General features: G+C 48.5%; 2 protein-coding genes across 3 annotated transcripts in view; both read right to left on the bottom strand.

Annotated features, from left to right (window-relative positions):
- Positions 1-2,794: 2,794 nt before the first annotated feature.
- On the bottom strand, positions 2,795-9,069 carry GUCA2A (guanylate cyclase activator 2A). Its single transcript, XM_077752176.1, has 4 exons — positions 8,734-9,069; positions 4,004-4,130; positions 3,407-3,529; positions 2,795-3,182 (listed from the first exon to the last, which is right to left on the bottom strand). Exons 2-4 carry the CDS (start codon positions 4,076-4,078, stop codon positions 2,997-2,999), a joined length of 384 nt encoding a protein of 127 aa, XP_077608302.1. The 5' UTR covers positions 4,079-4,130; positions 8,734-9,069; the 3' UTR covers positions 2,795-2,996.
- Positions 9,070-14,346: 5,277 nt separating this feature from the next.
- The window catches only part of FOXJ3 (forkhead box J3), a 138,501-nt gene continuing 125,782 nt past the window's right edge, over positions 14,347-27,065 (bottom strand). For both annotated transcript variants that reach the window (XM_077752010.1, XM_077752009.1), the window contains 2 exons: positions 19,395-19,502; positions 14,347-17,356 (listed from right to left, as the gene is read on the bottom strand). In XM_077752010.1, coding sequence (XP_077608136.1) covers positions 17,241-17,356; positions 19,395-19,502 — 224 coding nt within the window. In that variant the 3' untranslated portion in view covers positions 14,347-17,240. The remainder of the gene's footprint in view (positions 17,357-19,394; positions 19,503-27,065) is intronic.

Consider the following 27,065-nt stretch of genomic DNA (forward strand, 5'->3'; position numbering starts at 1 on the left):
AATAATAGTAACAATAATAGCCAACATCTATTGAGCATTCGCTATATACCCTAGACGCTATTTTAAATGTTTTGCCCATATTAACTCACTGAGTCCTCAAAACCGTCTGATAAAGCAGGTACCGTTATAAATATTCCACTTTACAAATAAAGAGACCCAGGTACAGAGAGAGAACTAACTAGGCCAAGACCCCAGGCTCGGCCAAGGGCCAAAGCGGACTTCTTCCCAGGCAGTCCAGGCCAGAGCCCGTCCTCTGAGCCTTCACATTGCTGCCTCCCTCATGACTCATGACTAGGGCTGTGCTGATGACACCTGATGGGGGGCAGGGCCTGCACTCTCACAGCTGCAGCCACCTCCTTCGCTCAGGGCAGGGGCCGTGCTGGGCGTTCCCCGAAGAAGGGCCTTTCCACAGGGTGGGTTCCGCCACAGCCCCATCCCGTTCGGGGCAGCCAGGGAGGAGAGCCGGGCATAAGGGGGAGGTGCTCTCTGAACTCAGCTCACCCAGGGCCAAGGCCATGGTGAATTTCCGCAGACCCGCTGCCTGTCCCAACCTCCCAGCTCTGCTCATGAGCCCCATGGCCCCCCCCCCCCACTCAACCAGGACACAAACCCAAGCGCTCTAGTTCCTGCCTCGCCTTCGGCCTCCGGGCAAGGCTGCGGGGTCTTTTGCAATGCTTCCTGTGACTCTCAGGCCTCTCTCTTGTCTTACAACCATTAAACGTGGGCCCTCATCACACTTCCCGAGGCCTGGCAGGCCTTCCTCCCTGGCCCTGTGTCCTGCAGACTCTCCGTGCCCAGCATGCCAGGGGAGCCCCGCAGCCCTGCTCTGACGGGGCCCCTTATCCTTCTGTGGCTCCCCAGCGCCCCCTCTCAGTTCTAAACTGAGCCCAAAGGCACTGTTTGGCCTCGCTCCCACTGCTTCCTTCAGCTACGCTGGGTCTCCACCTGCCTGGGGAGGAGGCAGAGAAGGGAAATGCCACTGACTGAGTACCTACTATGTGCCAGTCTCCAGCTGAGCCATCCACACAGAAATAATAATAATAATAGCAGCAGTAGCAGAGCACCCACTATGGGCCCTGTGAGGCTCTCAGAGCTTTTCCTATGTGACCGCATCTACCCTTCACTCAACCCTACCAAGTAGGGATTCTTATTATCCCCATTTTACAGATAAGGAGACTGAGGAGAGAAGAGGCTAAGTAACTGGCCCAAGTCACACAGCTGGTAACAGGCAGAGGCAGGATTCACACCCCGGGCTCAGTTCCAGAGTGGGAGCATTTCATGATCCAGCCCGTCATGTGTCGCATCAAATCCCCCTGCAGCCCTGGGAGGTGCTGTCATCAGCCCCATTTTCAGATGAAGACACCAAGTCTCAGGGAGACCTTTTTGTAGTGTAAGTAACATTACATACATATTTACATGCATTATTTGTACACAACTCGTAAGTGACAACAGACTGGTTGGAACTCCGCCCTGGGTGCCTCCCAGGACCCACCCTGTCCAGACTGAACCATTCTAGCGCCATGGACCTACTTCTGTGTCTGCATCTACTCCACCTTCTGGAACGCCCTCCGCCTCCCTCCCTCTAGATTGGTTTAGGATGTCCATCCACCCCAGTGTATGTGTCGCCCCTCCCCCTTTGCGGAGCCTCCCCTGACCTGGCCCTGAAGACACGTCACCCTCTGAATTCTGCAGCCCAAGCAATTCTGCCTCAGTCACCCCATGGCACTTCTCTGACTCCCCAAGAAATACCCTGGTCACCTCCTCTTTCCTCATTCCCTCTAACTTTGCTAACAAGCAGCCTTCCATGCCTCACCTCCTCACCCCTGTCTAAACTATTTGCAGAGCTTGACTCTGGTTCCCCATCTTTTCGGTTTATTGTTTTTACCATTTATTGAATTCTCTGTTGGCGCGTGGCCTGAGCTTTTTCTGGATCTCATACACATTTACATGCGTTATTTCACCCAGCCTGGGTGGCAGGTACTATTACAGTCCCAGTTTCACAGGGGAGGCGATTGAGGCACAGAGAGGGAAAGCGACTTTTCCTAGCATCACACAGTATGTGGTACAGGGCTGGAAGTGGGTATCTGGCTTTAACCTGCCCCGCATCATATCCTCATACAGGCACGGGTGTGGTGGGGCTCACCCACTCTAGGGGGCAGAGAGACTGGCACAGAAGCCATTATGGCACAGGGTGGCCGGAGCCTTGCAAGGGGTGTGGGTCATCAAAGCACCCGCAGGGCACAGAGGACAAAATGGGAGCATGAAGACCCTCCTGGAAGGGTTAAGAAAGGCTTCTGAGGAGCGGCCATGGGAGCACGACCTGAGTAGGAGTTTCTCTGGCCAGGAGTGTGGGAAGAGGAGCAGAGCACAGGTGAGGGGAGCAGAGGAAGGGGTGAGGGCCGTGGCTTGAGGTGTGGTCCCAGGGGGGAGGGCAGGAGGCGACGCTGAGGTGGTCAGGGGGGCCAGGGCCTGGGGTACCCTGAACACTCCAGAGCTTGGGGCCAGTCTCACAGCCGCCCAAGCTGGGTTGGACATGCAAACCAGGGACTCCTGAGCTCACTCAGGGCTTAGGGACTTTGGTGTCCCTCGGGGACGTGAAAGAAAAGCAGAGGTTCCCCCCCCCACACACACACTGAGGTACCCTCAGTGCCTGCGTGTGGGGGCAGCCCCGGTTCAGTAGGGAGGGGGTGCCTTGCACTTCACACCTAAACTCTGAGCTTGAGGGCAGGGCAGGCACCCACGAAGCTGGGTGAGGAGTCGGCTGGTAGATGAAGGAAGGAAGCGACACCAGGAGTACTCTGGGATCTGGTTTATTGGCTGAGGGTCGGAGTGGATCTTGGGGGGCAGTGGCAGCTCGGGACGGGTCAGGGGCCGGGCCAGCGCAGGGCGCCCCAGGCCACGCCCTCTCCACTCCTCCCCTGGGGGCAGGGGAGGCGGAGCTGCGGGCCCTGGGAGCATCTGTGGGGGAGGGGCCCGGAGGCAGCGAGCCGACAGTCCTAGCATCCAGCGCAGGCGGCGAAGGCACAGATCTCGCACGAGTCCGGGTCCTCGGCGATGGCCTCTGCGCAGGAGAGATGCGGCGCCCAGAAAGCCAAAGCCCCGCCCTCCCTTGAGCCAGAGCTTGGACACCTGTCCCTGAGTCCCCAGGAGAAACCCAGGCCTGTCCCCTCCCACTGGCTGGTCTCTCCGCCCCAAACAGGTACGGCTCAAGCCCGCCAGCCAGCGTGGAGGTGCCGCCCAGAAGGAGCAAGAGCGAAGGCCAGAGGGACGGGATGCAGAATTAGCAATGAATCATCAGAGCGAGGATCGGTCTAAAGCAAGCTCCGCCAATTACAGCTTAGAACTAATTACCACAGCTGCATCAGACCCACCAATCAGAGCACAGCCCCTCTCCAGCGCCACCAACCNTGCAGGCGTTGGGAGCCACCAGGCCTCCACTCTGCCTACGGTTCCGAATGCCGGGCTCCTGGAGCTCCCGGAGGTCCTTGAGCTTCTTCACTGACGCCAGAGGGAAAGAGAACTCCCCATCCTGTGAGAGACAGGTCCCGAGTGCGAGGCCAGGCCACAGCCTGCTCCGGGATGCCCGCGGGGTTCCCAAGACCCAGGTCGATGCTCTGGCTGAGAGGAAGGTCTCGAATTGAATCGAGCTCCTTCACTTCCCAGCCGTGTGCCTAGGCCCAGTTATGTAACCTCTCTGGGGCTCACTTTTCCTCCTCTGGAAAATGGGACTAATAATCCCATTTTCCCAGGGTGAGCCTCCCTTGAGGAGCTTGGCTCATGGCAAAAGCACTCAGTAAATTGGCTAATCAACTCCCTTTCTCAAATGCGGATTTCTCTCCTCTCCATGTTTGAAGGGGAAGGCAGCCGAGGCAGGGCTGAGAAACAGACTCTTGAGAAACGGCCACAGCTGAGCTCCAGAAAGAGGGAGTGCTTTCTCAGGGCACAGGTCCTGGGAACTGGGGGCAGAGTGCAAGCTGGGCCAGGGTAGGGACAGAGGATTTACCTGCACGGTGACTCCCCCTGCCAGGACTGCCCAGGTCGCAAGGAGGCACAGTGCAGACAGCAGGAAGGTGTCCATGGCAGCAGTGCCCGAGAGGGAGGAGCGATGGGTTCTGGATGCCAGGGGGAATCTGTGGATTTTTAAAGAGGGCAAGGTTACTGAGTAACCCAGAGGCCTTGTCAGCATCTCATCGGCTTGCCTTTCAACTCAGGCCTAATCAGATAAGGTGGAGACAGCCCTGGCAGATAAGAGATCAGTCCCAGATCAAGCCCGCCTCGCCCTGGGCTCCCACTTTAACCCATAGCCAGGTGGGTCCGGTGCTCATTCATCAACACACACACTCACTGACACCTGCTGCAGGCCAGGCCCTGCCTGGGGTGGGAACACAGCCCGGTGCGGGAGGCAGGGAGTTCAGAAAGATTTCCCAAAAGAGATTGTGCCGGGGCTGAGTTCTGGAGAATGGGTGGAACTTTCTTAGAGAAGGGGCAAGGGTTAGAAGGCTACTTCTTGCAGAGGATGCTGCACGGGGAATGGCCAGGAGGTGAACAGGTCTGGAATATTCAGGGACATGTGAAGAGTTCAGCCTGGGGGGGAGGGGGGAGAGGAGGGAGTTCCTAGGGGGCTTCAAATGATGAGAGATGAATTGCAGGCCAAGGTAGGTCCTAGGTTTGGCCACTATGACTTTGAGGGAGGACTCAGCTCTTCCTGTCCCACAGGCCTGGGTTCAAGTCCTACCTACTGCCCGATTTTAATGTGCATGAACTTGGGCAAACTTTCTCCTCTCTGAGCCTCAGTATCCCTTGTGGATCAATAATACTGATACCACCCACCTGGTGGGCTCATTAACCCCCCCCGTGGGGGTTAAATGATGTCATACAAACGCTCAGCTCGATGCTGGGCACACAGGAAGCACTCATCAGTGAAAGGTCATTCAGCTATTATTATTTTGATCAATATCAGCGGCAGCTTCTGGCCCCGGTTGGCCCCGCTGGTGACCACCTGCCTCTCCCGCCTGTCCTCCAGCCTCAGATCGGCCTCGAATGAACTCCTCCCCTCGCCCTCCAGACCCCCTTGCCCTGCTCCCTCAGGCCCTCAGTCCTGTTTCTGCCTCCCGATCACCCCTGCCACGCACCCCTTCCCCTTCTACTCCCTTTCTTCCCCTGCTAGACCAGCCAAACCTCCCTGCCCTGGCCTTTCTTACCAGGCCTTTCTTACCAGGCTCCCCAACCCTTCCTGAACGTGCTTCCCCCTGCTTTTGAACGTGCTGTTTTATCTGCTATCATTGTCACTAGGCGAACCCCTCCTCAAACTTTAAGACCTGGACCCAAGAACCCCCACTGCATCCCTAAATCACCATTGTAGTCCCCACAGAAGCAGGCACACTCGTCTACTGGGAACGGTGGGCAGGATTACTCGGGTGTGTGTCTCTGCCCCTCTAGACTCTGGCCGCCATGAGGACTTGCTGCAGCTCAGTGTGTGTTCATCGTGTTCTGTTGTGAGCAAGGCCACCAGGACACAGAAGAACGAAGCCCTGGGAGCTCCATTGTTCTAATGTACCAACAAACCAGGCTAGAAGCCAGGACAGCTTCAAGGAAGGGGAGAGGGGCAGGAATTCTTGGGTATTGAAGAGGTCGTATTGAAGAAGGTGCTGGAGGGGCAGAGCCTGACCAGGAGGGAAGTCCAAAGGGGTCCGGCCGAGGGAGGGAGGGGGAGGACACACTGGTTCCACCTGCCTTCCCAGGCCGGGCCTCAGAACTGGGCTGGACTTCTCTCCCCTCTCCTGTGTGGGTGTTTGTGTCTGTGTGCGCGCGCGCATGCGCATGCTAACGTGCATGTACCTATGCGCGTGCCGAGGGGTGTGTGTATGTGTGTGCACACCGAGGTCTGCACGTTCAGTCCAGCCCCGTGGCGGCCTCTGCTAGCCGAGCACTGGATGGGAGTACGACTCAGGGAGGGTCAGAGATAGGACAGTCTCCGGTAGGGTTATGGATGGAGTCCAGGTTGAAGGTGAGGCTAGACACTTGGTAAAGGTAGAGTCCGCTGTGATTGGGATGGAGGTGAACACCAGGTACAGATCAGAGGTACAGCTGGGTTAGGGTGAGGACTGGTTAGGGTCAGCCCGAGGTTCTGGGTTGGGGTCGGGGCTAAGCTGGGGCAAGGCGGATGAACAGTTAGTGGTTAAGAGTTCAAGTCAGGACCTGAGGTGGGGTTAGATGGAGCAGAGGGTTGGGAGGGGGACGGCAGCGTGAGGTTTGGCATTGGGCGCCTCTGGGATTGGGTTGATGTAGGGATTGCAAACGATGTGGATGCTGGTTAGGATCGGGTTTAGGGTCAGGGTTGGGTCAGTGGGAGACTCAAGGAGATTGAAATACAGTTTAACATTGCGGATGAGGCTTGGGAGGGGCTGCTGTGTGCCCAAAGAGCCCCGTTTCTGGCTTGCTTTGGTTTTCAGTCTTTCTCCTCCCGAGATACAGAGGGACTGAGGGGCTTTGGTTCCTAGAGCCTCTTTGTCCCCCAGCCCCCCAGGCCTGGCCTAGCCGGTGCAGGGCGGGCGGACTGGAGTGGGTGGGGCTGCAGGAGTGACGTCCTTCATGCTGTGGGAAAGAGGAAATGGCTCCCGGCCTCAGGACTTTGGGCCCTGCCAGACCTAGCTCCACCTCTGACTTCCCCCTGGGAACAGAGAACCAGCTCCCCTTCCCGTACTCTCCCAGCCCAGCCCGGGGCCGAGGTGTGAGCTCAGGCCCCCTCCCTGCTGGGTGCTGGATCTTGGGGCCCTTCCAGAACCCCAGGCCCACACCTGAGTCCTGAGGCATTGGGCCCCAGGACCCTCACACCCCTCTACATGCCTTATGGGCAGCAGGGGAGGCTGGGATTGTTGCACTTTCCACATCCAAGGCCACCTCTTTTGGCAAACTCTTGCTCCTCTAGAACCTTCCAGGCCATGCTGCCTCTACGACCTGCAGCCCCACCTGAAAACCCATCAGTGGCTGCCCCAGACCTTCAGAAGAAAGCCCAGACTCCCTGGTCTGGCATTCAAGGCCCTTCACGATTAGCTCCTGCTCACCCTTCAACCGGGATCCCCAAAGCACCCCCAATGAACCGGGAAGCCGGGCCCAGACCTGCTGTAGGTGACAAAGCCCCAGCTTTGAAGCTAGGCAGCCCGGCTGAGAGTCCCAGCCCCGTCAGGGAACAGGTGTGCAGCCTTACCCAGACTCGGTTTCTACATCTGACCACCGCGAACTTCCGATTGTCTAGAACATTTTCCTCCCTGACCCCCAGCTCCAGGAAGCCCACCTCCTCTGGGGTCCACCAGCCTCCTCCCCTTTCCCCGCTGTAAACCTGCCGAGCTGTCTATCCGGCCGCTCTCCTGTGAGCTCCTGAAGGCAGAGCCTGTGTCATGCTCTGTTGCGACTCCAGTGCTCACCGGAGGCCTGGCACTTAGTGAGGCCGCTGAGCCCTCAGGGGATCAGGAAGGTCGTGGCTTTTGCAATAGCGGCGGCTGGTTGTCAGACACCCGCTCTGGCCCAGGTGTTCTACAGGTGTGGAAGCACGCCACCCCTCACCCCCCGCAGCAGCCGCTGACGGGTCACCCTCTGATCTCTGAGAGGACGCCTGATGCTATTCCTTTGTGCCCAGCAGTTAACTCTTGTATTTGTGTGACCTCGGCCTGGTCCCAGTGTGCACTTTAAAGTTGGGTCCACCGAGGCCCGGTCCCCCCAGGCCAGGCTCTGACTCCAGCGGGAAAGGCCCGGAACAGAGCCCAGGCGGGAGTCGAGAGGTTCCTGTGCTGATCTGTGCGACCTTGAAGAGGGCGTGGCTCACATTTCACAGGCGCCCATCTTGTTGTAAACATGTCCTGGAGGGTGGAACAAGTTCCTCCACGGAGTCCAGAACTATCTGAGGAAGATGGGCGGTGTCTGCGAATCTCTTAACAGCTCTGGGAATATGTAAGAAATAGTATTTTTAAACATTTTTTATTTGAGAGAGAGAGTGGGGAGGGGGCAGAAGGAGAGAGAGAAAAGAACCTCGGGCAGGCTCCATGCTTCAGCCTGAGGCAGGGCTCGATCCCTCAACCATCCTTGAGCTGAAATCAAGAGCCAGATGCTTAAATCAACTGAGCCACTCAGGAGCCCCATAAAAGATAACTGTAGAGCCCCACTTCATAGATGAATACAACGAAGGTCAGAAACCCAGAGAGGTTGGGGCACCTGGGCGGCTCAGTCGGTTAAGCATCCGACTTTGGCTCAGGTCATGATCTCGCGGTTCATGAGTTTGAGGCCTGTCAGCTGTGCTGACAGGTCAGAGCCTGGAGCCTGCTTCAGATTCTGTGTCTCCTTCTTTGTCTGCCTCTCCCCCGCTCACATTCTGTCTCTGTCTCTCCAAAATAGTTAAAAAAGAAAAAGAAAAACAAAGAAAAAAGCATTCCTCTCTTTTAAAAAAAAGAAAGAAAAGAGCCCAGAGAGGTTAAGAAACCATGGCTTTCCCAAGGGTGCATACACGGGTGCCGTGTACAGTTTTATTGGTAGTGCACTACACAGGGCACCCAGCCAACAGAGAGGATAAAGTGCAGACATGAGCCTGTGGCTACCTAGGCCTAGAGGAAGGCACAACTTTTCAGATTCATTGCCACATGGACTTGGCCGCAGCTGCGGTCACAAAACTGAAAAATTCCAGAACAGAAATCAGTTTTCACAAATTCCAAAGAAAGGCTTAAACATCTACTCAGTCCATACCTTCGGCACTATCTTCCTGGCCCCTGGCTCCCATCTTTAAAGAAGGGGAAGAAGAAAGGAGCAGCTGCTGAGTCGGACTCCAACAAGCAGGTCAGTGATGCCCGTTTTACAGAAGAGGAAACAGAGGCTCTCAGAAGACAGTGCCCAGTGTTACACAGAAAGCCATTGCTGCGTTGGCATCTGAAGCCTATTGGACTAGAGGGCTCCCTCCTCTCCCCCAGGCCCTGGGGTAGGTGGGCTCCTTCACTGATGCTCCAGGGGGCAGCTGGGGAGTGGCCAGAGGGTGTGTCTGGTTGTCATCTCACATCCCTGTGGCCTGGCCAGGAGGCCACAGTGGTGGAGCTCCCCTCACTGATAGCTGCCTCCTCACCCCCCAACCCCTTGTCCGCTCTGGGCATTGGCCACCGAGACACCCTACCTCCCTGAAGACTGTCAGGAAGGAAAGGGACACAGCTGGAGCTCCGGCCACACGCCCCGGAGGCCACAGGCTAGAGGGAGGACCGGACGTGAGCACAGCCTCCCTAGGGCACGGCCAGGAAGCAGACTGAGAGCCACCAGAGAAGGTCCCCTGGGGCCAGGTCTGGGAATGCTTGCCGGACGAAATGTGGCCTTTGAACTGGGCCTTGATCACTGGGCAGATTTGAGGCTCCAGAGATGGGGGCTGTGGGCAGAGGCAGGAAGCACAGAGGGGAAGGGGTGGTGGACAGGACTGAAGCAGAGAATGTGCCAAGAGGTGCTGGGGGCCACAGCCAGGGAAGGAAGCTCTATACTAAGGCATTTTGCCCTTCACCTTGAGACGGTAGGATGTCACGGGAGGTTTCAGAGCAGGGAAAGACGACGAGAAGAGCAGTGATTTCAAGACTACACTGGCACCTGGGGCGCGGGTGGGCTGCCTCAGTACGGCCGCCACACCAGTCCAGCAGCCAAGGGATGCATTCCGCCCCTGTCCACGCTCCGGGAGGGCAAGGACAGTGTGCGGGAGAGTCGGCTAGTCTGGGCAGCGCAGCGACAGGCTGTATTGACGAGAGAGGGAGGCCGCAGACAGGGCAGCGCAGTCCCGGGACCGAGATGTGCCAGGGCCAGAGCTGGCTCCCTTCCATCTGGCTTCTCTTGGACCATCTCATCAACACTTTGAGGTAAGGCATTTCATCTCCATTCAACAGATAAAGAAACTGAGGCTCAGAGAGGACAAGGTCTTGCCCAGACGGAATTCCAGCTTCTTCTAACGGCAGACTCGGTGTTCCTACCATTGTCTCCTGTATTTTTCTGGCCTCTGGGGCATGCAGGGAACATGCTTAGCCAGGGCCCAGCAGCTCAGGATGGACCAGCTTCTGGGAAACTTTCCGTAGGGAAGGCGGGGGGCTGCCTGGGGACAGGAGCAGGTACTGCTAGATCTCGGATCCAGCTCAGATCAGTAAGGGAGAAGTAGCAACAGGCCAAGGCCAGGGCCAAGATGAGAAAAGGCGAAGAATTCACATGTATGGGACTCCCAGTCCTCACCCCTGACAGTGCCCGGGAACCCAGCTCTCTTCCAGGCAAGCATCCTCTGGGACATGGGCCCCCGGGGGGGGGACTCAGGTGGCTCTCTGAGAAGGTTCAGGAGGGAGGCAGAACTTGAGCAAAGGGCTATCTCCCCCTCACCCGCAGCCCCTGCTCCAGGTAGCATGCTCTCTGCCCCCTCTGCCACCAAGGAGCACAAACACATACGCAAAGGCACACAGTCGCACAGGCACACACACTTGCTCAGGTAGAGTCTCATATAAGGGCCCATGGGCATGCGACCACCTGCAGTCATGCTGTCACCCAGGTGTGGGACTTACAAATACACCAGAGTCACACAGTTTGTGTGCTCACACACTCACACGGAACCAGAGGACTGTTCCCAGGGACGCCTCTGCCTGTGAGCGTCACTCAGTCATGGGAAGGGCGGGAAGTACCCTCAGATGTCTTTATTGCCATTGTCCAGGACAGGATGTTGCCTCTTTGACCTTCAGGGGCCTGCGTTGAGAGGGGGCATCATTCACCCACAATGACGTCAGCTCAGACCCAGCGCAGAGGTAGGGTGGGGTGGGACGGGGAGAGGTGACTTGCCGGGAGAGAGGTCAGGGGAACCTGGGAAGAGGCAGCGTGCCTCAGTGGGAAGAGCAGATTGGAGGGAGGCAGAGCTGGCTTCCTGATCTCTCGCCAGTCTCTCACTGGCTGTGACCTTGGGCAAATGACTTCACCTCTCGCAACAGGAATGTGCGGCAGGAAAAGGGAGATAATGACTCCAAAGCAGTTGGGAGTGTTAACTCAGATAATTGCTGTCAAGCACTGGGCAGAGGGCCTGGCAAATGGTGGCAATAATCATAATGTTTGTGACGGCCGCAGGCGGCAGGAGACTGTGAGTGACTGGGGACACCAGCATCTGCACAGGCTGAAGCAGGGCTGGGAGGGCAAGGGCATGTGGCTGGTCCACACCTGCCTGGACAATGCCAGCCCCCAGCATCAGCTGGTCCGAGAAAGGCAGAGCCTCAGGACAGTCAGAGTTTGGGGGGTGAAGGTGGGGTGACTTTTCCCACCCTGCCTTGAGAGTAGGGGGGCAGCAGAGGGCAGGAGGGCTGGGACGGGGCAGCAGGCTCAGAGGCAGCTCTGGAGCGGGCCCCAGCAGTATGTTTATTGATGGGAACTAGAGGGGCTCCTGGCTCCCTCCAGCAAGCCCGGATTCGAGGGAAGATCTGAGGGCTGGCCGCCCAGCCCTGATGGGAAAGACACACAGCCGGCAGCCCTCTGCCCTCTGGTGGCCTCCGGTGCTCACTGCAGCCTGGCTGTTCCAAGGCCCTGGCGCTCTGGCGGGCGCTCCGGGAACAGAGGAATCAGCGGCACCTTGTGATGAAGAGGGCAGACAGTGGGGCTGGGCGGCTTAGGTCTGAAATCGCAGCTCTGCTGCTGCTGCTGCTGCTATTATTATTACCTCTACTACTACTGAGCTGGAGGACCGTGGGCCAGTGACTTGAACTCTTTACAGCTCAGACTCTACATTTGCAAAATGAGGTTGATAATAGTATCTATTCTACCACATAAGCTGTTTCAAAGAGTAAATATACTGTACATTAAGTGCTTGGGATAAGTAATATTAAGTACCAATAAACGGTAGCTGTCCTATTCTGTACTTCTGGGGTCAGCGCTACTTAGGCACTGCTTGAGACTTGGGGGGTTGGAGACAGCCCTGACTTGGGCCGAATTCTGGCCCTGCTGCAGCCACCTCCCAGCTCTGTGCTTTGCACATGCTGGTCACACATCATAAATAGAGGAATACACACAGGGAGGATAGATTCAAAATAACACTTGAAAATCCTTTAGGAAGGCTCCATGTTGGGGATAAAGAGGCCATGTCCCAGTAAGGCCAATAATGCCAGTTCTTCTAACTCACAGTTACAGTAGGGCTTTGAAGTAGCTGGCTTGCACCCAAAAGCAATATTGCACAGAACAGGTGTCTCTTAATCCACTGGAATACACTCGGCGACGAGACAGATGCTCACGCAGACAGGTACATGGAATCAGCTACCACTTATGTATGGCCTCAGGTTCAGATTTTCCACCTCGCGCTCACAGAGGGGCACATGTTCCTCGCAGGTGGATCTTCGGTATTTCCATTCTCTCTTTTTGGCCAAGCGTGTACAACTGGAGAGCTCTGATGGAATGCATTCAGGATGTAGCTGCACTGTGCCTGCCTCTATCAGGTGGGGAGTAACAGTTCGACAGCATCAGGTTCTTGTGTAGATCAAATAAGGCAGTGTATGGAGGAATGTTAAATTCCTACCAAGTAAATGACGTTCTCCACCCCTGCCCTTCCCCAAATCTTCCTCTAGATCTGTGACTTTGAGCAAGTCACTTCCCGTGCTCACTAGATCACCACTAGATTTCAAAGGCCCCTTCTAGCTCGAAGACTTCAAGACAGTTCTGTGATCCTAGGCTGTGTACAGTCGACCCTCACATGAATGCTAACTGATGCTAATGTGGCTTTTGCAGGACTGCTTTATCCAACTGGTAAGGGCGCGTCTATAAACAGCAGCCCTTTGCACACTGGAACATGTCAAAAGCTCCAGAGCTAAACCTGCATCTTAATGATCTTGTTTACTTTTTCATTTCATCTGCCCGAAGTTGCACTTCAGCTGCACCTGAATCAGCACAAAGCGGCCAGACTTAACTGTGCCCCTACTATAGTCCTTCAGAGGCCCTGCTGATGACCAACATTTACATCTAATGGGAAAAGAGCAGAGCTCCTCTCTCCGAGGGACACCCATACACTTTAGGCATTATCTCCAGCTTTGGGAAAAGTCCCTTTTGGAAGGCAGTGTGGCAAAAAGAAATGAGCTTTGGAGTCAGTCCCAGACTGAATTATCCCAGATCCATTGGTTGGGAGAACTCAGGCAAGTTAACCTTTCTGAGCCTCAGTTTCCCCAACTATAAAGTTGCAATAAATAGCTTTCCCTGGCAGTGATGTGCAGGTTAAGTTAGAGGTAGCAAGAGGCCCTGGGCAAGATTATGGGATCGACGGGAAGCCTTTTCCTGAGGTAGGCGGGCTGCAGCTTCAAGTCCACTTCCACCCATATTGCTGGCCTGCCCAGTGATTCACCTCTGAACCTGTCTCCATGTCAGTCAAGCGGGGCCACCACCACTTAACCTCCTAGGATCGCTGTGCTTGGTTCTTCTCCAGCAAGCCGCAGCTACTCCCGCTCCAGTCCCCACCTCTCTGCTGGTCTAGCTTTCGTGCCCGGCCCAGTGGTATAAATGGCAACACCTTCTCCTGTCTGTCCAGGGCCCTTTGAAGACTCCAGTGAAACAGCCCATGCCAGCCTGAGGCCTTCCTAAACCACTGCCTCAGCCCTCAGAGTGACCTACCTCCTCACCAGCAGAACTTTGTGCCGGGGCTGCTCCCCTCGGCTGATGTCCGAGCCTGTCGGGAGAAGTCTGCACTCGCTAAAGGCAGGGGCTGTGGCTTTCTCATAGAAAGGGTTGACCCGGTGTGTGTTCAGCAAACCTTACGAAGCTCCACTTTCACCTTTAGAAGCTCTCTGGGAAGGCTGCCGCATGGGGGCAAGAATGGGGGCCAAGGATAGGGGTAGGGTAGGGGGATTTCCCGAAGTAACAGAGGATGGTGTAAAAGAACATGACATTGGAATCAAATGACCCAGGTTCAAACTCTGCTCTGTCACTTCCCACAAAGGATCTGGGTAAGCCACTGTCTCTGAGTTGTACCCATACCGTGAGATGAGGATAACAGTATCTACTTAGCACAGCACCTGGCATATGCAGAGTACATTTTTATGTTTCAGGTACTGTTCTAAATGTATAAGTGCATTAATTAACTTAATCCCACTACACTTACAGGAGACAGGTCTTATTCTCATTTTAGAAGCGCTGCAAATGAGGAGAATGAGGCTCAGAGAAGCTAAGGAAGTTCTCCTTAGAGCTGTATCTCCTTAGAGCTAGTGAGACATTCCTAAAGGCAGCAACACATGGGCCATACAGTCTCCAGGACCACAAGGACTGCAAGTTTCTGCATCAGGACCGGCTCCAATCTTGTCCCCTCAACTGCAGCAAATGACACAGGCCAACTGGTGTTGTAAATAGAGTTAACATAATATATTTATTTTAAGTGCCATTCATGCATATCAGTCTGGCAGCAACAATCCTAATGACACTTGGGATATTTCTTTACAGCACTAAACAGTTACAAAGAATGGGTGCCGTTCATCATAGAGGCAAAATATGAAATCGTGCAATAGCAAAACTGTAGAAACATTAAAACACTGACTGTCCAACAGCAGTACAGAGAGCAGATTGTGTTTGCACAAAAAGCCAATGCATTTTCATCACATATATACAATATAGATATGTACACATCACCCTCTGAATGAACAATATCAAAATACTCTATTCCATTTGAAATAATCCCCGGATTGATTCCCTCCCACTTCAAAGGACATCTGAGAGACATGTATTTACAAGAACACACATGAATACGTTTACATTTCAAAAACTGCCACAAATGCCAGTCGGATTATTCTCCTGGACAGAATCCCCCCATCTGATTATATGCATTTATTATTCTTTTCCCCGAAAGTCTTCAGCTAATTTAAGCCCGAGACAGAGCTTGTTCTGCACTGGCAACTACCAACGGGAGCAGCCACCGAGGGGGCGCTCTGCACCTCGCCGGGGAGCTCTGGCTGGCTGGGCCCACCGACGCGGCCCATCCTGCGCGCCTGGGCCACCTGAGTCACCAGAGTGGGCTGGGTCCGAGTGGAGGCTCTGCCTCCAGGGCCATGTGTGGTTAAGTTTAAATTCTCCTAAAAATAGTGATCACTGCAAATCAGTAAACAATTGCCAAATGGGAAATCAGCTTCACGCAATTTGTAACATCTTCATCAGTGGTTTCTACTCAAATCATTCAATGTAAGACTGCATTCCAATACCCAAATTGTTTAAAGTGCACGTTGCTACCCAAGCAATTTAAAGTTTCAAAACAGCTTTTGTGGTATCTAGAAAACAGTGACTTGAGCAGACTACTGAAAATCACCCCCCTTTTCCAAGTTTTTGCTCTGCAGGCTGCTATCTCCTCTGGCCTCCGATCCGTGTAAGAGGGGCCTGTTGGCTGCCTTGCCAGAATCCTCTGATTTCCACTGAGCCAAGGGGCTGGAACTGAGCTTCCTTTTTCATGCCAAGCAGGGTCCAGACAACAGGAACATAAAAGCCCTTCCTTTCTCCCCAACTTCATCAGCCTTTACTATGGCTGGCCTCCCAGTGATTCATTAAAGGCAACACTCCATTAAAAAAAAAATACCCACACATACTGACAAACACTCTGACGCACAAACATACAGACACAAAGATGTCTGTCTAGTTCCAGGAGAGGACACTCAACCACAGAGTCACTCAGGCTAACTGAAATGACTTAAGCGTGGCTGGTAGAGACTAGAGATGCTGAAAAGCAACCGGTGAGCAGTTATTACCCCTTGATTTGATGGAACAGATCATTCCCTCATTATAACCGAAAGAAATCCTGCCTTTTTATGGTCTAAACAACCGATTCAAAATCTATTCATTAAAAAAAAATCTCATTTCTGTTACTTTTATTATAAAACTAAGACAATCAATCCATGCAAAGTAACTATGATATGATAGGAAACAAAACAAAAAACAACTAATAAAAACCCCAAAGAGGCAGGCTGCATTTCAAAGAAAGTAACCAAACTGTCATGCAGACACAGACACACAGGACAACAGAAACAGCAAACCACTTAACGGTATCTGCACTGAAGACTGAGGCAAATAAAATCCATGTGTGGCTCTATCCTCCTTTCAGTGCTTCCTAAATGGAAAGAGAATGAATGAGGAAACCTGCTTTATGAACAGTGCCCTGCTGTTCTATTGCCCAAATGAACTCTGATTCGAATTCCAGAAAAATTCTATTTAGCTAGTAAGTCTCAATCAGCAGGAATGCTAAGACAGAGAAATGCACTCTCACGGTAAAAGGAGTGCCGATAAAGAGAATGACACAATCTCTCTGATTGTCTTGTCTGTAAACTCATAAGAAAAACAATTCTGTGCTTTCAGACACCGGATTTCTCCTCAATGAACCCAACAGGAGCTGAGCATTCACAGAAGGCAGCAATAAATATTAAAATAACACTTTTGAACAATAAATACATGAGTGAATATGGAGGCAATGATTTTGTTACAGAGCCGAGCAATGCCCAGCTGCTAATCGATCAAAGAAATTTTAGAGCTGTTGTCATGTAGATTTAGGAAAACAGACATGGAAAAGGTGCAGCAGAAACCCTGTAACCCCCAAGCATCAGAAGAAATGTGGTCAGTTCTTTATGCTGCTCAGGAACACACCCCTCTGGAAGGTTTGGAGAGCATCAAACTCTGCATCCTGGGACTTACTGAGTAGAACTCAATGCTCATGTTTCTGTAAAAAAGATTAAATAAGGGGAACTGGGCTTTGAAAAAAATCCATTTCCTTTCAGTTGCCTACATCAGTTAAAAGCATCCTGCAGAAAATAGCCTAACGAGGAATAAAAACTCACAGTAACTTTCTTTTCAAGACGTAATAATCCAATTAGAAAAATTGAAGCCTTTCAGTAATTTTTGTACATATATTTACACATATGTATGTATCTATAAACTGCTTGCAGCAAAATAGGCTCTGTCTGAAAAATCAGTCTGGCACTTGTGGTCAACATCGAACTGACACAAATATGCAAAAGCCGTTCAAATCACACAACAGTTGGGAGCTACACAGGGCAGCTGGCAGGGAGACAAACATGTAGTACTTGTTTGGGTCAGATAAAAGCAGTAAGTTATCCAGCTAAAATCTTTTTGATTGTCTTCAAAAGAAATTTCGATAACATCGGTAAAGTGATTCGCAACTTTCCTTTCTCAACTGGATTCTCTGAAACCTTTCCCTTCACTGCACAGAAAAGTGACGCTGGGGTCTGGTGCCTTTGCAGAAACAAGCTCTACACAATTGAATCCCAATCAAAGTCATCCTGGATGTCATCTGGAGGCAGAGAGCGCCGCATCTGGAAGGCTTGGGAAGGCATCATGTGCTGCTGGTTCATGGCTCCGTGATGGCCTGGAAGGAAGGAGGCAATGTCAGTAGTGACTTGGGTAGAGAAGAAAGAAATGAACACCGACTGAGTACTTCCTATGTGCCAGGCAGTGCACGTTATCCCTCTGATCTACTCAAGAGCCTTCACCAAGGTGGCTCTTATGATGCTCATTTTATAAATAACAGGGCCTGGGTTTAACAGAATGAGCAAGTTACCCCAGGACATCAACTAGTAAGGGGAAGAGATCTGAACTCCATTCACTTGACTCCAAAACCCACACCTGTTGGATTAAACCAGGAGGTAGCAAGGAGGACATAAAAAGAATGCTAGAGTGCCCAAGTGTGGACACAATCCTTTCTTTCTCTTAGTCGATCCTGCATTAACCCGTGTTTGGGTAACATGAATTGGCTCCCATGAGAATGGGAAAAGGAGAATGAGGTCAGTGTACCAGTGACGTCACCCTGGGTCATCATGAATTCCCACCTGCAAGCTAACTTTTGTGCCACCAAGTAACGGCGGATACACAGAGAGGAATCAGCACGGCTGAGTGCAGGAGGCCCTCCCTGAGTGCAGTGTGGACTGGAGTAGAGGACAGGGCACCCACTCTCCATGTTCCTCTTCTTAGATCCATGTGGCCATGTGCAAGAGCATGTGCTCTGCAATTTTGGTGTGTTCTGCCCCTGTCACGACGGCTCTGACAAATCCCCTTCCAAACCAGACTTTTTAAAAAAGTAATAATCTGTTTACTTGCAGAATTCATTCTTTTATCAAGAATGAAACATATCCTTTTAATGAAGGTTTTTTTCACTGGATGATTACAGTTTTTGTTTGGCTTGCTTGATCTGATGACAAAGTTTCAAGTAGTCTGCTAATCTCATTTTTCTTATAAGTCCTGCCATTTTTAATGTACCATTTTACAAAATGCTAAGGTTTTCAATACATCACAGTTTAGCAGAGATGCCTGTATTTACTTTTTAACTGACAAATGTCTTAACTATGTGCCAAGCACTAATTTAATTAAGTGATTTGCATATAATCCTCATTTAATTCTCTTACCAACCCTAGGAGTGAGGTAGTGTTACGAGCTCCCTTGAACAGACAAGGAAGTTGAGACAGGAGGATTAGGCAGCTATCACATGGCAAAGCACCAGAATGCAACCCCTGAGAATCCAGTTCCAGAGCCTTAACTACTCTATCTTGCCACCTGCAAGTTCCTAGTGAGTGCTGAGGACAGATAACACTTATTCCTTCCTGCTCCTCAAAGAACAGGTCACTTGGCCCCCAACTCCTCCTTCACTACTGCCTGGCACACAGTTCTTTGGGGGTTTTAAATTCCTATCTGCACATGACCATTCTTTCCTTGAGCAGCCTAAGTGGAGAAGGCAGCGTGGTACACGAGAAAAACAACGATCTCTAAATCCAGGCATCACGACGTGAGTCTTGGTTAGACAAACTGGTGGCTCTGGGCCAGTTACCGCCACTCCTGAGCCTCCCTTTCCCTGTTTAGATAATACTTAAGCTCCCTTCCACCTCTAATCATGTGCCTGTCTTTGCTACCCTGGTAACTGTCACTTATCCTGCATTCAGGAACCTGGAGGGAAAGCTTATGAACTAGTGACTCCTGCAACTTATCTCCTTTGTCAGAGACTTCCTTAGAAACTAGAGGCAGGGGGCTTCATCAGAATGAATGGAGCAGAATACACAGGAGCTAATCAAAGCAAGTTCTTGAAGCCTGCTCAAGTCCCATCAAAGTCAAAAAGCCTCAAAGATTTCTAAGACCCCAGGACAAGCTATGCCCCTGGACCTCAACAGAGAGGTGGGACAAAAATTAGAATCATAGCATCAAAGAGACTTCAGGTCAAATGGCCCGAATAGCAAATGGCACTTGAACCTCCTCCCCAGCACTGAAGCCAAATAAATAACTGTGCACCCTGCACCCAATCGTCCCTCACCAAGCAGTTCACTCCCTCCTCAACGGCCTTGATCACTGCTGGGACAGCTAGAGCCTCTGCATATTACCCTCTCTGAGTACCAAGTACAACACAATACAGCCCAAATTACCCGCAATAGTCGTTCCTGGAGTGCTGAGTGCCTGTGGGATGTGAGGGTAACCAGGGGGCGGCATCACAGAAGGAGGGAGATTTTGCCTGGAGTCTATGTACAAATTTCCTAATCAGATTGAAAAACAAAAGAAAAGAAAACATATTGCCATAAATAAACAAGTTAAGCATTAAAATCTTAATAAAATTGTTACCTAAAGCTAAATTAAGCAGGTAAGGTGAGGAAGAAAAGAGAAAGAAAAATGATTCCTTTGAGATGCTACAACTACCAAAAGGTGGTGCTGGCTTTTCGAACCTGGTGCCAGGCTGGATGGGAGTACACGATGCGAATTCTAGCTCTGCCTCTTTCTTATTGTCTGGAGGCCTGCACGCAAGTTATGTCTCGTTGTTGTTACATACCTCATGCTGGTTCAAAAGCATTTTCCCATCTATTACCATCTGAGCTTCCCATGAAGTCCAAAATGAGGGCAAGACAGGGATTATCACCATTTTATGGATGAGGCAACTGAGGTTCAGAGAGACTAAGCAGACTTGCCCAAAGAGCATCAGTTTGACAGGGACAGGACTAGAATCCAGTTCTCCTAAATCATAGGCTCTTTCTAGTAACCACTGTCCCTATTTCCCTGATTTTCTCACTTTCAAAGCAAACCTATCTGTGTGTGCCCTAGCTGATCAACAAAGTGAATGGGGGCACAAAATGACAGGAAAGATTTGTACAAGTTTAACAGAGTTATACCAAGTAAAAGTGATCAAAAATGTATTCTTCAGAAGTATGGAGATGGTAAACAGAAATCTCATTTGAATGGCATTTCAGAAGGTTCTTAATATATTTTTGTTGACAGGAGCCATTAAGGGTAACAGCTCTAAAATGTCAATTACATTGCCTCCTAAGCAAAGTAGAAAGGTAGGGAAGCAAACATCACAAGCCCACCCCCAATTACTCTTGGGGAAGGAGAACCATAACACTGGCTCACATTGTATGGACCATCTGGAATTCTGGAAAGGCTATTTCTCCCTGAGGTATTCTACTGTGTCACACAAATTACAATTGCATTCTACCAATGCTGTAATCAAACTAGAAAACAGCAACTGTTTTCCCAGAGGAAACTAGATACTCAAGGTAGGAACACTATATTTGGCTGTTCATAAGTTTTTACCTGTCACTGGAATGTCAGACTGTCCATGCTTAAAACAGCCTCTGAAACAGTCTAATTCAGACCTACCTCTAAGACCAGAGAGAAAATAAGACAGAACCAGGAACAGAACCCAGACCTCTGACTTCTAACCACTGCTTCCCAAGATAACATGACTTTTTATAGCAAAGTTTACAGTCAGAACTAAGCCCTTTGGCCAATTTCCCATACTGAAGACTTAGGAAGAAAAGAAAGGAGAAAAGTTATGCTAAGTTGCAGCGCTAGTATATTCTTTGAGGAAAAATTCTGCCCCCAAGTGCTGATCAGCCTTCACATGAGTGAGTGGCTGGTACAACTTCTAAACACTGCACAAGGGCAGAGGGGCTATGCCACTTTGAGAAATATGGTCACTTGTTTATCAGCAACTTTTCAGCCTCTGTCCTATAAAATCTTAGCTTTCAACCCATCCTTAAAAGCGCAAGTCACAATCAAAAGACAACTGCTTTTTATGGAAATTAATTCTGCTTTTATATTTTTTTCATTTCTCTTTCTTGGCTTAGTAATTCTTACCTTAAAGGGGAAGCGAGGTGACAAGAATTATGGGAATAAACAAGGATCACAGGAATAAACGGACACCCACAAATAGCCCAAGTTTTTGAAATTCTGTCATATTCCTAACACTTCTATTTTCACATAGAAATTCTCATTACTCCTCATTTTTTCTCATGTTCTCATTATACTCTGAACAATAAGAGTCTATCCAGACTTTCTAAACACGAAATTGAAATTTCTTCCAAAAGAAAAAAGAAATTAAATTCCAATGCACTTTCCAAAGACTTCTGAGATCCTTCAACATTTAGAATATAGTTATGAGAATTTAAAAATCTAATTGCACAATGTATTTACTGGAAGTAGACTCTTGTCGAATGACCATTTATTCATTCAGGAAGTTATTTATGTTCTCAGTACTGCTCGAGGTGCTGGGGATACAGAAGTGAAAAAACAAACTCCCTGTCTTTTTGAAGTATATTCTCAGGCTGAGGGTGTCAAACAAAGTAAGATAAATAGTATGTTATGCATGCTACAAAAATAAATAAATAAATAAAGCACAGAGAGGTGACTAGTAAGTGCTGGACAGTAACTTTATTTTTATTTTTTTAAATTTCTTTTTTAATGTTTATTTATTTTTTGAGACAGAGAAAGTCAGAGCACAAGACGGGGAGGGGCAGAGAAGGAGACACAGAATCTAAAGCAGACTCCAGGCTCTGAGCTGTCAGCACAGAGTGCGACGGGGGCTCGAACCCACAAACATGAGATCATGACCTGAGTCAGTCGGAGGCTTAACTGACTGAACCACCCAGGTGCCTCTGGACAGTAACTTTAAACAGAATGGTCAGGGAAGGTATCCCTTGAGTAGGTTCTTTTGGAGATGAAACTTGAGCAAGACAAGGACATGAGTGAGCCATGTGTTTGTCTGTCAGGGAAAGTATCCCTTGAGTAGGTTCTTTTGGAGATGAAACTTGAGCAAGACAAGGACATGAGTGAGCCATGTGTTTGTCTATCTGGGAGAAGACCACACTGGACAGAGAAAAGAACAGATATAAAGGCCCTGAGGTAGGTGGAGTATGCCTGGTATGTTCAAAGAACAGGAGGCAGGTCAGTGGTGTGGGAGCAGGGGGCTGGAGGGAGGGGAAAGGAGACAAGGTCAGAGAGTAATGGGGGACCGATTGTGGGGGGCCATATAGGCCACAAAAAGGACTTTGTTTTTTACTGCGAAAACAGCACCAACAAAGGGGTTTGAGCAGAGAAGTGATCAGACTTCTGTGTCTTGTAAAAATTTCATTTATCCTGCAAAGTCCAGCTTACAGGTGTCTTCCTCTAGGAAGTTATTCCATCTCCCCAAGACAGTTAGGCCCCATTCTCTTCCTCCAACTGCCCTGCAGCAGAAGCACAGTCTTCATCACCCCAGGCTCTGAGCTCCTTGAGACCAGGGGATACCTGGACTTACTTCTTCATCCCTAGTGCCCAATATGTAATCAGGCACAGAAAAAGTAAAGTAAATGTTTGCTGAATGAACGTGCATCTACCCTTATTTAATGACCTTTAAGACAAGCATCACATTATTAAGAACAGCACAGCTAGAGAACTTAAACATTACTGGAGAAGACAAACCATAAACACAGGTAAAATGATTTAGGTAGGAGGCACACTGTGTACTATAACCCATCCTTTTCTCCTTCCGTCTTCCATGCTAGCACATGAGAACACCTCTAAGGAGCCTGAAGAGTATCTTTACCAAAAGGAGAATTCTGAAGACAGAAGCAACAGGGAAAGTTTGAAGGGTATGAAGAGACTATACTGTGAAGTGAAGATCTATACCCAAATGAATTTTGTAATTTTAGGCAAGTTGCTTTCCTCTCTCTGGTCAGTTTCTTTCTCTATTAAAGGATAATAAATAAATAAATAAATCCCTGGTCTGGGATTTAACACAAGTTGGAAAAGTAAAAGTGATATATCCTGAAAGAGACAAACTATGGGCTTGGAACCTATCAGAGGATCAAAGAAGATAAGCTGTCTATGTACAAGAAGAGATAAAAAGATGAAATGGAAGTAAATAAGTGAAAATACATGCCAAGTTATATAGATCTACATGCTTAAAACTGAATATAGGGAGGATTCTGAGATGATGTTGGAGTAAGAAGCACCAGGAATCTGTTTTCCAACCTAGATAACACTGCACTGGCACAACCTGTCTAATAAAACAGAACACTGGAGTCTTTGGAATTTTGGAATTCTGCAAGTCTACTAAGGTTTGCAACTTGTGAAGGAAAGTGTAGATGGTAAATTGCAGTTAGTTTTGGCCAAGTTTCAGCTCTTATCCCAATAGCAGCTACCTATCCCTCTTCCCTACCCCACTGCAGGCAGCTGTGCATGTGTTCCTTGAAATTATACAGCTGGCAGGAGCCAGGATGGTGGAAAAGGACACTGTTCTCCATATACTAGGGATCTGTGCTCTGATCACAAAGATACAGACAGAAAGGAGTAGCCATGTTGTACCTTCTACCAATGCTGCAAGCTCCTCACCTAAAAGTAAACTGACTTCCAGGGGTTTTAAAGGGGGCTACTACCTCTTTCCTTCCTCTTTCATTTTTCTTTTTACCTTTTTGGGAGACAGACATTAAAAACTAGGACAGTGAAAAACAACTGCATATACTGGGAAAATAAGAAAGTAACCACCGAATCCCAGAGAAAAGGACAGGCTCAGAGAAGACCTGAGAGGACTTTAAGGGCAAATCTTAGCACAAGGAAACCTTTCAACAAATCAAGAAAACAAAAACAGTGGGCAAAAACAATATTTACAAACAGCAAACCCCGGGGAAGGGAAAGAATCTGGTTTTCATAGGTACGACACTATTAGATTCAAGTGTCTAGTTTTCAACAACAAAATCACAAGGCATATAAACAAAACAGTATGCCCCTTTCAGAGGAAGAATAAATCAACAAAACTTGTCCTTGAAAAAGAACTGATGGCAGATCTACTACACAAAGACTTTACAACAACGGTCTTAAAGATGCTCAAAGACTAAAGGAAGATGAGGAGAAAGTCATGGCCTCATGGGTGGCTCAGTCAGTTAAGTTTCTGACTCTTGATTTAGGTTCAAGTCATGATCTCACGGTTTGTGGGTGGGTTTGAGCCCTGCTTTGGGCTCCAAGCTGACAGTGTGGAGCCTGCTTGAGATTCATTCTCTCTCTCTGCTCCACCCCCTCCCCATAAATAAACTTCAAAAAAACGTTAAAAAAAGAATGTATAAACAAACAAAAATATCAATAAAGAGAAAGAAAACTTCAAAAAGAAATAAATTCTAAAACTGAATAATACAGTAACTGAAATGAAAAATTCACTACAGGATTCAAAGAAAAATTTGAGCAGGCAGAAGAAAGAATCAGCAAACTTGAAGATAGGACAGTGAAAATTATCTAGGCTAAGTAACTGAAAGAAAAAAAATTGAAAAAAATTAAGAAACAAACAGAGCCTAAGGACCTTTGGGACAGTATTAAACAGACCAATTCTGCATTGTGGGAGTCACAGAAAAAGTGAGGGCAGGGGGAGGGTAGAGAGAATATTTAAAAATATAATGGCTGAAAACTTCCCAAATTTGATGAAAGAGGAATGAATACATCCAAGAAGCTCAACAAACTCTAAGTAAGATGAAGTCAAGAGACCCACTTGTCAAGGGACATATTATAATCAAATTTTCAAAAGCCAAAGATAAAGAGACAATCTTAAAAGAAGCAAGAGAGAAGTGATTTAAAAAAACTTTTTTTTAATGTTTTATTTATTTTTGAGAAATTTCTTTCTGAGAGAGAGACAGACAGACAGACAGACACAGCATGAGCAGGGGAGGGTCAGAGAGAGGGGGAGATACAAAATCTGAAGCAGGCTCCAGGCTCTGAGCTGTCAGCACAGAGCCCAACCGTAAGAGCCGAAGTCGGACGCTTAACTGACTGAGCCACCCAGGTGCCCCAAGAGAGAAGTGATTTGTGACACACAAGGGAACCTCAGTAAGACAGAAGATTTTTTATGAGAAATGTTGGCAGTCAGAAGGCAGTGGGCCAATCTATTCAAAGTGCTAAAAGAGAAAAGTGTCAACCAAGAATTGCTATATCCAACAAAACTGTCCTTTTCAAGAGTGAAGGAGAAAATAAGACATTTCCAGATAAACAAAAGCTAGAGGAGTTTGTTACCATTAGATCTGCCCTCCAAGAAATGTCCAAGGGAGCCGTGCAGGGTGAAATAAAAGGACACTAGACAGTAACTCAAAGCTGTATGAAGAAATACAGATCAATAAAGGTTAATACATGAGCAACCATAAGAGCTAGTATTACTACAGCAACAATTTATAACTTTACTTTTTCTTTCCTACATAACTAAAGAGACTAATGTCTTTTCTAAAAACAACTAGTCTAGAAGCTAATACTATTGTAACTTTCATTTGTAACTCCACATGTTGTTTTCTACATAATTTAAGAAACTAATGCATTTAAAGGAATTATTAATATATATTTTTGGGTACACTATTTATGAAGAAGTGATTCTGTGACATCAAAAACCAAATGGGGTAGAAATGGAGCTGTAAAGGAGCTGAGTGAGCTTTTGTGTAGTACAGAAGTTAAAATGATACAAATTCAAATTGGAGTGTTATAACTTTAGGATGGTAAATGTAATCCCCATGGCAACAACAAAGAGCTATGCAATATACACAAAAGGAATGTGAAAGAATTAAAACATTTCACTACAAAAAAATCAACTAAATACAAAAGAAGACTAATGCAAAAAATAAATGTCAAAAATCTATAAGGTATACAGAAAAGAAACAGCAAAATGACAGAAATCACTCAATAATAATTACTTTAAATGTAGAGGAATCAAATTCTCCAAATGACAGAAATTGGCAGAATGGGTAAGAACACATGTCTATAAGAGACTCACTTTAGATCCAAAGACACACATAGAATGAAAGTGTAAGGATGGAAAAAGATAACCCATGCAAAAAGCAACCAAAGAGAGCAGGGATTACTACACTGGTATCGGACAAAACAAACTTTAAATCAAAAAAGGTTACAAAGACAAAGAAGAACATTATATATCAATAAAAGTTTCAATACAGCAAAAAGATATAACAATTATAAACACCTTATGCACCTAATTAAGAGACCACAAAATATAAGAAGCAAAAACTGACAGAACTGAAAGGAGAAATAAACAACTCTGCAATGATAATTGGTGATGTAAATATCTACACTCAATAATGGAAAGAACAACCAGGCAGAAGATGAGTAAGGAAACAGAGAACACAATAACCAACTAGATCTAACAGACAAATATAGAACATTCTACCCAACAAAAGTATACACATTCTTCTCAAGTGCACAGGGGACGTTTCATAGGTCAGACCATATGTTAGGCTCCACATTAAGTCTCAACAGATTTTAAATGATAAGATATACAAAATACCTTCTGACCACAAGAGGATGAAGTTAGAAATCAGTACCAGAAGTAAAACTAGAAAATTCTCAAATTTGTGGAAATTAAAACAACATTCAAACAACCAATATAGATCAAAGAAGAAATCACAAGAAAATTTAGGAAATACTTAGAGGCAAATGTAAACAAAACAACATACGGAGACTTATGGAAAACAGCAAAAGTAGTGTCAAGGGGGAAATTTATAGTCATAAACACATAAAAACAAGAAAGATCTCCATCAACAACCTAACTTTACAACTTAAAGACCTAAGGGGCACCTGGGTGGCTCAGTCAGTTAAGTGTCCGACTCTTGATTTCAGCTCAGGTCATGATCTCATGGTTTGTGAGTTCAAGACTTGCATTGGGCTCTGTGCTGTCTGTTAGCCTGCTTGGGATTCTCTCTCTCCCTCTGCCCCTCCCCTGGTTGTGCACATTCAATACCTCTCTCAAAGTAAATAAAAATTAAAAAAAAAAAAAAAAAAAAAAAAACCTAAAAAAAGAAAAAAGAAAA

This window comes from Crocuta crocuta, unplaced genomic scaffold (assembly GCF_008692635.1).
Source record: "Crocuta crocuta isolate KB4526 unplaced genomic scaffold, BGI_CrCroc_1.0 scaffold367, whole genome shotgun sequence".
In the NCBI taxonomy this organism is placed as follows: domain Eukaryota; kingdom Metazoa; phylum Chordata; class Mammalia; order Carnivora; family Hyaenidae; genus Crocuta; species Crocuta crocuta.